Source organism: Limulus polyphemus, unplaced genomic scaffold (genome assembly GCF_000517525.1).
Source record: "Limulus polyphemus unplaced genomic scaffold, Limulus_polyphemus-2.1.2 Scaffold3457, whole genome shotgun sequence".
In the NCBI taxonomy this organism is placed as follows: domain Eukaryota; kingdom Metazoa; phylum Arthropoda; class Merostomata; order Xiphosura; family Limulidae; genus Limulus; species Limulus polyphemus.
The window spans coordinates 63,240-76,169 of NW_013669067.1; the positions used below are offsets into that span (position 1 = coordinate 63,240).

Here is a 12,930-nt window from a genome sequence, read left to right on the forward strand (position 1 = left end):
CCTACCCGTACTGTGTATACTCGTGGTTGTGCTACAACAGTAGGGGGGGGGGGAGTCACTCTCAATTGAGAATGTCAATGATCTTGTTTGTTGTGAGATGGAAACATATATTCAGTTAGGTGGTGTTCCTCTAGGGGGGCTCTGAGACTGCAATTGAAAGCAATCCTGGACATTCTGGAGGGAATTTAGATTTGCTTTTTTCTGTGCCTTATCTTATGTTGCTGGCTTTTCAGGAGGCCACTTTGGGATAAGCTGCCTCAGTTTTTTCTTTTTATTTCTTCGTCAGTTGGTCCATCAAGTGTGTCATATTTTGGTCTTTCGCCAGTTGCTTTTGATCCTGCACCTTACTTGATGGCTAAAAAGTGTAGGAGTAAATATCTAGTTTTCCCTTGTGGATCATGCACAGGTTCTGCTGCTCAATTGGAATGCTGCCAGTGGCATCAGTGACTATTGTATGCCTTCAGGGTCTGTGGATGCTCTGCTTTGAGAATTTCTGGACATGTGGTAAACCTTAATCATGAATCCGTGGGCACTACAGTTCCTTGAATCAAGATTAGTCATTCATTTCACATCTTCACCACCATTATGTAGCTAACCTGTAGGGTTACCATTTCCCTGCATAGCCTTGGATTTTGGAATTAGGTTCTAGGGCTATCAGGTTGGTTGGTTTGTGGGTAGAAAGAGAGAGAGTCGTGCTAGTTTTTCCAGTGTTTTATTCCCATCAGTTTGTTGGGCTCAAGAAGACAGGAAATGGGTGTCCAGTCATCTATCATTTTCATCTATATCAATTCCTAGATTTTCTAAGTTCAGTGTAGTCGGCACCTATCTGCACATTGCCATAGTGATGGCAGCTTGACACTATTGGAGTTTTTAGTGCACAAGGATCAGGTACTTCAGTTCAGGGTTTTTACCTTCAGAATAGCATCGGTACCAACTAGGTTCTGCTGAATCGTACAAGTGTTTTCTCATCACCTCCATTCCCTAGCCCTGTGCACACACACCATCTCATGGATGACTGGTTACTGCTGGCACCATCTCATCAATTGTCAGAATGTCACACCCAAATTCTACTTTCAGAAACAACCAAGGCAGGCTTTATTCTCAGAGCTGAGAGATCTGTTCTTACTCCAACTCAATATGTAGTCAGTTTCTGTATTTTTTTTCATCACATATCTCAGTCTCACTCAGCCGACTCCTATATAGTTCCACGCTATTGAACAGGAAGCCCTACTCTTACTCCCCTCTCCTTCTCCCACTGTGCAGATGGTTCTTTCTTCTTTGGAAATCTGGGCATCACTCAAATCCCTCATGCTTTTGGGATGAACGCACAACAGGTCCCATCAGTGGTCTTTACGTGACCAGTGAACCATAAACATCAATTCACTGGATTCCCCAGTTTCCTTATTCAGGATAATTTTTTATCTCGAGGGGTTGTTAGATCATTACAATACTAAGATATGGGTTCCTCTGCTGCCACCTTGTCCAGACATCTAGCTTGCCATGTTCCACAGATGATGACTGCAGTAGCAGATCAATTGTCTTGACCCAAACAGATTCTCCCAACATAATAGATGCTGCATTACAAGTTGTTCTGTTGGATTGGCTTCCATTTTGAAACACTGATGATTGGCAGGTTGGCTACTCTTTCGAACACCCAACTACTGGCAATTTGGTCTCAAGTACCTCACACTTGGGCTTTAGCAATGGATGCATTTTGTCAAAACAGGATGGGATTATAAATCTAGGCCTTCTCTCCAATTCATATGCTACCTTGAGAGAAGATTGAACCCACTTCAATAAGAAGTGCCAACCATAACTCGTTTTTTGACCTAGCTCTTTTGCAAGGGGTTTGCATCTTCCACAATGACCCTATATAAGACAGCCTTATTCACTACTGTTTGACACTCTAGACACAAATTTTTTTGAGTCCCCAGTACTCTCTGGCTTCCTCAAGTTGCTTTGGGTCTTTTGTCCCAAACAACCATTCCAGTTACCTAAATTGTATATTAAGGTTACCTTACATGCCGTTTCTCAACACCAGTTGTGACCTTAGCCTCATGTTCTATGTATCACCTTCCTCTGAAAATTTACTGTTTCATTGCTGCTGATTTATAACATCACTAGTTGGAGTGATTTCTGCTGATTGTACACAGGACACTTTATCATTTTACCTGTGTCCTTATACTGGTTCTTATTCCCTAAGACACTGTCAGACAGGGAAGGGAATAATCCTTGTCACTGATTCATCTGATCATTATTTCTCACCTTTATGACTGATCATATTTTGATTGTTTGTTATGTCCAGTGAGGGTCTTGAAGGTTTTGTTGCCTGCACTAATGCCCTTAAGAGGTGCTTCATTGGGATCATTCAGTTCCCAGGATTTATCCCTGACTGCATTGACAAGGTTGGTATGAAATTGATCCATATCACTTATTTTGTGCTTTCTCTGAAGATGAGGAGTCCTTTTGTGAATCATGTCTAATCAGATTTGTCACATTTCTATGTCCTTAGCCTCCTGGTTGACTTGCCTGCTGGAGGACATTGTGCGAGCTAGTACGTGGACCTCCTCCAATACTTTTATTTCGCATTATTTGCATGAGCTGTAGCTATCTTAACCACTTCTGCTAGATTATACAGAGGGGATGAGTATTTTCATTGCTTTGCTTGTCTCTACTTTACCTTTCAGGGTCCCTTACCTTGTTTTCACAGGATCCCACTCTGTGGAAAGTGTTATGCAGGCAGGTGTACTTTTATCAAACCAATTCCTCACCAGCAACCACTAATTCAATATACTTTATCTAGGTTGCAACAGACTCTATAGAAAAGAGGTGTTCAATAAGACCACCTAAGGGCTGAGAGAATGGTATTACTGTACTTTGCTGGACCTCCACTTTTGGACTATCATGAGTAAAGCATAAGGGGATCCTGCTCATTCCTGCTGATCTTTGGATTAAATACATTGGGGTCAGTTTTCTTTTAAAAATTTATGAAACCTGGTTCTCCTACTGCACTGTTTCCAGAACACTGTTCCTCAGGACTCCCCAATGAGCATTACCCCCAAGATTCTATTTGTGGAACTACAGAGTTCTTACCACACCTGGTTTCCAGTCACTGGGGGTGGTGGACAGAGGCTTTTTCTCCATAGCGTTAGAGTGAATTTCTTCCACTCTTGGAGAAGAGGAAAGCATTGGGGCCCTCCTACCTGGGTTCTTGGATGTTTTTTCCCAGATATCAGTAGGAGAGGCGTCAGTCTACATGGAAGCCTACTTGTAATACTGGTTCAGATGAGACTCTCGGCTATCTGGTCGGGTAGAGCATTGTACTTGTTTGATCAATATTGGTTCAGTACATTGTTCATGAAACAGGGTCCATTGTCTCCTCGTAGTTCAGAATGCAGAGTGGTTCCATCCTGGGTCCTTGGTTTAGCACAGTTTGTTCTATGTCCTCCCCATAATTCCAGGGGCAAGTAGAATTTATCTTGCCCACAAGGTTGGAAAGTGAGGATGAGTGTTCATAATTCCAGACCAGATGAGCTCTGTTTCCTTAGGTTGAGTAAGGCATACAAGATCCTATCATTTGGAGCCTGAGGTGTTGACTTTCGGACTTCTTCAGGTTTAGGAAAAGGTTTGTCATTATTTGTCTCGTCATTATTCCGGTTGCTCAGAGTGCAGCATCCTATGGCTACAGGTTGGGATCCACTCATAAGTATATATATATGTATATACATTGTGGTTCAATTGCTCTAGCCATCAACATGAGATATAAGGATCGTGGCCCTATAATTCTAATCCAGGGCAGTGAAACCTTGGCTACCTGGTTGGTGCCTGGCCAGTAGTGATAATAAATCATGTAAAATTCCATCCACAGTATATGAATTAAGTTCCGGGTGAAGAGAATACCTGTTCTGGATGTAGTGTGGTTCCCCCACTAGGGTGCCAAACTTCTATTAACACACCCATGATCTATGCAAATGATTTTTGTATGGATAATGACCTCACCAGCCCCTCCACCTTCTCAACGTGGGATTCTCGCTGTAGTGTGAGAGAAGGGGTAAGTATGTTTTGGAAGTTAACATTTTCTTAAAGTAAAAATATATTTTCACTAATTCTTATCTCCTTTCACACTCTCCCACCCTTCCTCCCCACTAAGAGCTGGTGTTAGTGAACACTTTGTCTAGAAAAAGTGGTAACATTATCTTAGTGAGGTGCTTATATACAGTACCAGAATAGAGGGTGCATCGACGTAGGTGGAGAGTGTCACAAGACTAATAACACCAAGGGCATTTAAGTGGGGTATAAAATACTGGAGCAAGTGAGAAAAAATCAGATCAATGCTTAGATGGGCAAAGTAAGAAACCCTGGCAGTTGAGTAATAGCTGTAGTGTGAGGGAGGTAAGTATTATTGGAAATACATTTTAAATTTAAGAAAATGTTAACGTTAGTTTGCTTGGCACGGTGTGAATTTGGCTAAGGTAATACAGCATGTGTGTCTTGTTAGAAGCAACTGTAAGCTGCACTGGTAATATGCAATGCATAACCAGTCCAATTTACCCAAATCCATTATGTGTTATTGTCTTCAAAGAAACACTGTAATCTACAGAATCTGGTGAGATTCAATATTTCATCAGTTAAGGTAACCAAAACTTAGTATGTGTGGTCTGATTGGAAGAAACCCTGTAAGCTACACAGGTAAGATTTAGTGCTTCACCAGCTTTTGACATTCAAAAGTGTAACTTCAAAAATTACATTTGTTTGGTACTTTGCGCTGACATAGGTTAAAAAAATTGTGAGAGTGAAGATATGATTAGTCTAACATTTCATTAATGGTTTAATAGTAACTGAATACTCTGTATTCACCTTGTGCTTAACTGAAGTGAGAATTCACAAATATTGATATCTCAATTGTCATAAAAATTGTTTCAAGCAGTTGAGTATATATATATAAACGTATCAAGATATCATAGGTTAATGAAAGATTTTTGTAGGAAATGCTGTGAAAGTTGAATATACCAAACTTATCCAAATAAGCGACATTGATAGAAAAAAAACTACAGTTCCTTTCCTACATGCCTGGAATAAATATCATTTGTCTTTAGAATTGTGAGAAGTTAAGAAGTAAACAAAAAATATTAAGCCTTAAAAGTTTACTCTATGGGGATTTGTTCTATGATTAAGATACCCAGATCCATATGATTATTTATTAATCAAGTCTTTACAAAGTATTTTGAGTTGAAATTAAATTTAAGTGTCTTTAATAATAATAATAGAAACTGCAATCACATCAGAATCATAGTATTTTTTTTGCTCAAAAGTTTCATTTAGTTCCACACACTTTTAATCTCTTTTTTTTTTATTCTAATTGCAGGAAGCTTTTATGTTTTTATTTCTTTTTAATATATTTTTCTTCAATCTGTTGCTTGGTTAATACATTTATCACTTTTTCTTCAATGCATTGGTAAGCATTTTTTACAAATTATATGCTTTTCATTGGCTTAAGGATTACAGATTTCTGGAGTATGTGCATTATAATAGTATAATATTTTGTAAATTTCTGTATTATGCAAGAAGATTATGAATTAACATATTAAATTATACAAAATATTTGTTTGCAGTTTTAAATAAACACTTTGATACCTACCAGTGCTTGTATAATGTATAATTGATTTGTTTCCTTTTCAAAGATGTTTTTGACAATTATATATTTCTTATTGTTCATCATTACACTCAGTAACATTGGAGAAATAGTTATTTTTTAAGACATGTTTCTTATGTTTATACAGCAATTTAATTTATAAAAAAAGTATAAGTTAAATATCTTGAAAGGAAAAAAAAACAATCTAAAACTTCAGTAAAATAAAAGGTAAATCTTGCTGGTTACATCTGCCACCAAAGGTGGACGGCTGTTATGTTTTCAACCCTGTATGTGTGTGTTTGTTTGTTAGCATTATTTCGTGAAAACGGATGAATGGATTTGTACGAAAGTTGTATACATTTGAACTAGGACCCAGCTTAGAAGTGATTAGTTTTTGGAGTGTCAAGGTCATGAAAATCCAAACAATCCATATTTGTTAAAATGACCAATTTTTCACACAATGTTTGCTCTATAACTCAGTCAAAAATGATTGAGTTTTGATGAAACTTTGTGGAGTATGTAGAATGTTATTATTCCTCATTGTTCTGCCAAAAATGGTCCATGTCCATTGGTAATGACACACATATACAGACACATTTTTATATTTATTAAGAGCCAAGTATGATCAGTGCTGCGTGGCAGAGATATGCACTCTGCTGAGTGATCCTCTAGTTTATAACTGGCTTCAGAGTTGCAATTTCAAAACTCATATGAATTTCTAACTGTTGCTTGTCTTCAACTGCTCTTGTTGTCAGTTGTTAAAATAGGATTACATTTAGTTAGAATAACCAATAAATCTTCAAAATATTTTCAAAATAAGTTTTATTAGAATTTCATCCATTATAAAAGTGTGTAGCCATCTATTGATAGAACCTACATATTCTTCCATTCAATAAAAACACTTGAACTAACAAGTGGTCATGTGCTATTGGATTTATTGATATGTTTGTCAAAGAAATTTACTATCTGCTTAACATATTTGGAGTGTGGTTTTGTATAAGATAAAACAATCAAAATTACTGTTTTCTTACCATACTGATAGTATTTGTCCTGCATAAGATAAAACTCTTTCAACAGGTTTTCTTGAAAATAGTACACTTCAGTATTTCAAGAAAACGTCAATAGAACCACATTTATATTAATTAAACTTTTAAACAGAATTTAATTTTAATTAATTTTTCACATGTAGCTACTTACAATCCTACATGTATGATGTATTGACAGATATCTAGTTGGCTTTGTTCCTAGAGCATTCAAATTTATCAGAATGCAAACAAAACCCAAATGATATCAGTTTTATGGTATAATCTTGTTCATTATATAAATTCCATAAAAATTCTATAGTTTAGTGGATTCTCATTTTTTTCAGAGCTGAGACTTCATTATTCTTAATCACATGGATAATTTTAACATAAGATTTAATTTAAAAGGAGAAATAGGCACTTGTGAAAATTTTGGTACATAGGACATTTGTGTATATAGGTACACACAAGTTCTTGAAAATAATTTGAAACAAATATTTTAAACAGGTGCAAATCAATCAATTTCATGTATACAAGTTTTGGAAATAATTAAGATGCTACATAAAATATTTTGAGAAGAATATTTTAGATTTCATGTACAAAATATTTAATCTTACCTCCAAAACTAAGCCCTCTGTGTAAAATAGTTTAAGTAGAAATCATTTTGTGTTGGTAATAAATATATACATTTTTTTTACTCTGTTCATGTTAATATTATATCTTTAGTTAGATAGGTAAGACAAGAATGCTACTAATGTTAGATTGAAGACTTAAGGTTAGTTACTTCTATTCCCTGAACTTTTGCTTAATGTCTTTATCTTTTAAATTCAAGACACCAGAAGAACGGTACAGTCATTGCTCGATCCAGTCAGCCATCTGTAGGATGGTTAGGATGGCGTAGTCAACAGGATGAACATCTTTTACAGGCCATAATAGATGCTTTTGTTATTGACTCAAAAAGAAATCCCACTCTTGTTCAAAATAGCCCAGTAGTTACTTGTCAACATGGTACTATGTCTGAAACAACAACTGGTAAATCTTATTACTTTTTTATTTTGTTAATTCTTATTAGTTAATTTAGATGTATATCTTAAAATTAATGTTAACATAGCATTGCACGATATTATTAGAATACAGTTAAAACAGAGACATATTTCTTTACAAATGACTTTAAAATGCAGAATTTCGTTGATAATACTTGAAATCATGAATGCTTGAGATATGAAATCTTTGTTTTTAAGAAAGTGAAGAAACTACAAGGACTTTAATATCTACCTTTTATGTCAATTATAATAACATTCTTAATTCAGAAACTATTCTGTAATTTTCTATTTAAATGAATAAGAATTAAAAATCTTGCACACAAAAAACAAAATATTAGTTTGTTTTTGAAGAAAGCAACCTTGAATAAAATTGGGGAAATGCAATATTTAACTGTTTACAATAATTATGAATTATAGTATTTAACCCTTTTTAGTCCATAATAATTACTTCTAAGTTTACACATATGCATTTATTATTTTGTAACCATTGTATATTTGTGTGTAAATATCTGAAACAAACAAACAAACTTTTTTGGAACATTTTTATGTTACCATGAATGATATAAAAATATGTACTTTTCACATAATTATTTCAGTTTTGTTTTGTTGCTTTTATTTGGCTATACATTATGTAGAACATTAATATGCATTTTTGGTAAGTATGATTCTGTAGCTAGACTTAAGTGTTTCACATATTTATCAATTCAGACCTTCCAATTTTACAAGAATAAATATTTATATGTTTTCTCAATGATATTTAATTAAAGCTTAGGATTTCAGGTAACATAAATGTGGAATCCAATGGTAGCCCACTTTTGCTTAAACTAATATATATTTTCTAACCTAATCATGATAACTTTGTTTTTCTTAGTTTAGAAATTAACTTGGACTTACTTGGAATTTTTTCTCCATTTGTAATTGAAAATTTAGATACCGTATTTTTCTCCAGATTAGGCTTTCACATTACTTTGGTAGCAAGCAGAGCCTTATTATCAGTTCTTTGTTAATGTCTGCACTGATTGACTATGAATCTTCCTTTATTTAGATTCCTAATATTAACTTAATTATCTTTAGTAGTCTTTTGTGTCTAACTTTCTTTAAGTTTGGATTCAGGAGGGTTTTTTCTTTTCTTTCTTTCTTGACAAAGAAGCAATTGAATTTGTTGCATATTTAACTGACCTGTTATTTTTCTTACTTATCTAATTGTAACTGCTAAACAGAAAAAGTTGATAGTATGTTATTGCTAATTCTCAAAGAGTAATTCACCCCCACACATAGATTTGCATGGCAATAGTCTTAAGACAACTCCCACCTAATTTGATGTGATTTTATGTCTGGTTGATGATGTCATTATGTGACAACAACTCTCCACCAATAGGAGGACAACACATCTCCATGTGCACCAAAAACTCCCCGTTGGAACTGTGGATTTCCATTCCTTTTCCTCAGCATTTTAGAACACAGTTGTTTTTGAATTTCACATCTGTGTTCAATTTATTGAGACTTGCTTTGTTAATGAAATTCTGATTTTAATTTTCTTTAGCTTTTGTGTAAAAGGCTTTCAAAATTTTTTCATAAATTCTTAATTGACAATGATTTATTCTTTGTCCTGAGTGTGTAGACATTGTTCAAAATTACACCTTATTTCTTCTGTGGTCTTTGGAGACTCATTGACTGTCAGGGTCATTGCAGCCATTGTTCAGTGTGTTTTGGATTGCCACATGCTTAATGGGCCTCCTACTTTTGTCTCAGTCAGGAATGATCTATTAGACTACAAACTTCACTTGATTTGCTATAGGTATTATTTTACCATTTGTGAAACAATCTTAACCTTTCAATCTCTTTCTGGGTTTCCTTGTCAGGTACATTCCTTTCCTTCTCTTTTGCGTGTGTTCTTTATTATTTTTCATTTTCTCACTTTCTGACCCACAATCCTTAGGTTTATCTTGTCTTTTCTCCTTGCTATTTGTTAGATTTTATACTGTTTCCTTTATCTTCTAGCTCTAGTCTCACACCTAAATACATTGCCCCTCTCACATTTGTGACTCCTTTTGTCCTGATTTGCAGACTTTCTTTCTTTCCTTTACCCAATTCCCTGTCATTGATATCTATCTGACCAGCTGAGAGATCAAGCCATTTTCCTTCTGTTTCACTTTTTAATTCACCTTTTTCATATTTTACATCTTTTTCTCTCCACCCTTCTTTATTCCCTCTCCTACATCCACATTTTATCTGAGGCACTTCATAATGCTTCCAATGGCTTCTGTAGACAACTGTCCCCTTCTCTGTTTGACCTCTTCCACTACTTCTGCTATATTCATCTGTACTTTGTTCCCTTGCTGTTGGAATGTGTTGGGTTAAATTCCTCTTTAATCTATCTTTTCCTTCTTCTTCTTCTTGTATACTTATTATTCATCTGGCTCTTTTTGTTACCCAAATGTCTTCACTGATGCTCCTTTCCCCCTGCTGACCTGGTCAAGTGTTTATGACTTTTGTCCCCATTACGTTACCAGGTTATTTTCTTCTTTCTCAACCTTGCCCTTTACTCCTATTCCTTTGTCTAGATCAGTTTCCTTCTTACCTTTCCATTCTAGTTTCCAGGCCTTTCCCTTTTTATTCCCCATCTTCCCTCCTACCAGAATTATCATTCATCACTGTTCTTGCCAGTAACTATAACACACATTTCTGTGGGTACCTTTTTCTTTTCCTGCTGTTGGTCTCAATTTCTGCTCATGGTCATTTTCCATTTTCTCCACTTTAGTCTCTTCCCTCACTCCTCTACCCTTTGCTTTCCTTCCATTTCTTTTTCTCTTCCCTCTGACCCCCATGGTCAATGTTCTGTTTGAGTCAGTATCAGTCCCTCTTGTATCTGTTGGTATCATTAGGGCCTTCAATTGCCATATTTATAACCTGGAGCTGGTGTTTCTTTTCTTTGAATATTCAAATCTGTTAGCCTATTTTCTCAAATGTTTCCTCTTCTGTTACCTCTCTTCTTTTATGGTGGTTACTTGGTTGGGGAGGGGGAACTAATCTTGGGATCTAAGTCCTTTCTCACACCAACTCAGTGTTTGATACTTTTGATTGTTTTCTTATCTTGTCTCAACTGACTTCAGCCTGTGAGTTATGGCATATCTGGTCACCAAGTTTTACATTTCTCATTTCTTCCCGTATGAGAGGTTTTTTCACTTTTGTGGACTTTGACTTCCCTAGAACCCCTCGTTCATTTGTGGCATTCTCTCATGCATCTCCTACAGTGGATCATGTGGATCCAAGGTTTATTTCTTGGGATCATTTATCATCTTTTGTGAGTCTCTCCTGAGGAATTTTTACAGTGACTAGACTCTGCCCATACTACTTCCTGTATTCCCTTACTGCGTCTCAAACCAGATCTCTCTGTCCTTAATTTTTCTCTCCCTGATTGAGGTACATTTTTTGATAATGACAGGACTTCTGGACAAGAGCTTCAGTCTTGGTGGCCAGTCTGTATTCTATTAGTGAAATAGCATCTACACACAAGACCTTCCATGGAGTTTACCCTTGTTTGGACATATTCATATTGGATGATTTTGCCACCCTTTTTTCTCTCTTATAGTCATCTATTTCTCATTCTTAAGCTCTATCTGTCAATTTCTCAGCAGGCCTGGGTTTACTTCTTTTTCTATACCTACTCCCCTATTCATTTTCTTCTTCTGAGCCTCAGATTTATATATATTACTTTCCTTTTTGGGCCATATTGTTAGTACCTCTTTGACTGCTTTAACCTTGGTCTGCTTGGTATTTGGACCTCCCCTTTCTCTTTCTGTTATCCCCTCAGTCTCACACTTACCTTCTTCATAGAGGAATATTTCCCCTCCACCCTCATGCATGGAATTGCCAGATGTGTTGCCTAATGGATTGAACTCTTTACTTATGCTGTTATTCTTGTCACATTTTACCACAATATTTTTCTATCACCATATTTGGTGAGTCTTTTGTCATTGTTCCTTCCACCACCCCCTTTCCTCCTGCCAGTAATTCTGTGCACCATATTTCTGCTTTTCTTACCCAACTGTTCATTAATGGATTCTGAGTCTCAGCCTTTTTTAGTTGTTGGGTGGCTCTGTCCATGGCCTTTCTCCTTTCATGATACCAGAAGGTGTTTCTTCCCATATACTTTTTGTTCTATTCCATTTATTTGTTCTTATCATGAGGTTTTGCACAATCTTGTACATGCCCTATTTGAGCCATTGACTACCTGGCTTTTGTACCATCTTTTTCCCCTGACTATTTTCCTCCTACAATTACCATTGTTCTTTTAGATGCTTCTCACACCCTTTTCCATGGCACTTATCTTTATTATTTTTCAAGACTAATTGTTTCTTTCTTAGACTTCAACCTCTTCTCTCTATCACCTGTTGGACCATTCACACCATTCTTGACTCCTGTATTCTGCTTGGATGTTTGGTGTGCCTTATTAGAGATCTATATCTTGCCTTTTTTCATTTCTGTTCTCAAACCAGTCTCTTTCCATGGACCTTCTTCCTTCTTCCCTTAAGGGATGGGCCCTTTAACTTCTCCATTATGATCTTTGTCTTGGGATATTGAGCTCACAAACTATTTCCTTTTTCTTTGCAGTTGATTTGTCACTTTTTTGTTCTCTTACATCTCTTCGTTAACAGTCCTTGGATGAATTCCTCCAGGTGGGCATGCAGACTCTCTTCACACATTCATCTCCTTCTTTACATCTTCTGGCTGTTTTATCTCCTGATGGTTTTTGGCTTCTGTAGGTTGCCATTCTTCAGTTACCTTACTATCATTAAGAATACTCTTATTTCTCTTTCAGAGCCCTTTTTTTTAATACCAAGGATCCCATTAGGTGGCTAATGCTACCTCCCAGGGTATACCTACTCTAAATCCATATCAAGCCAGGATAATGAAAAGTGGTCTTACCATCAACCCTGACTCTATATGTACCCACTGTAAAATGGGGTGTTCCACAAGACTACGTAACATATTATTTTTGTGTATATTTATCTATATTCAACTTATTGTCAGATCTAGACTGTACCTATTCTAGGGACTATCATGGAAAAAACCAGCACTAGAGAGGTGTTTCTGCCCACTTCTCTGGCTTATGCTTGCTGGTTTTTAGATGTAGTTTTACTGTTATCCATTGCACTGTCTCCAGTAAAAGACCTTTCTGGACTGAAGGAGTTATGGGGGTTCTGGGCATCTTCTCTGGGTCTCCCCATTA

At 36.1% G+C, this 12,930-nt stretch overlaps 1 protein-coding gene across 2 annotated transcripts in view; it reads left to right on the forward strand.

Moving 5' to 3' along the window:
* The window catches only part of LOC106469385 (myotubularin-related protein 3-like), a 110,566-nt gene that overhangs the window by 62,692 nt on the left and 34,944 nt on the right, over nt 1-12,930 (forward strand). For both annotated transcript variants that reach the window (XM_022397892.1, XM_022397893.1), the window contains exon 5: nt 7,487-7,686. In XM_022397892.1, coding sequence (XP_022253600.1) covers nt 7,487-7,686 — 200 coding nt within the window. The remainder of the gene's footprint in view (nt 1-7,486; nt 7,687-12,930) is intronic.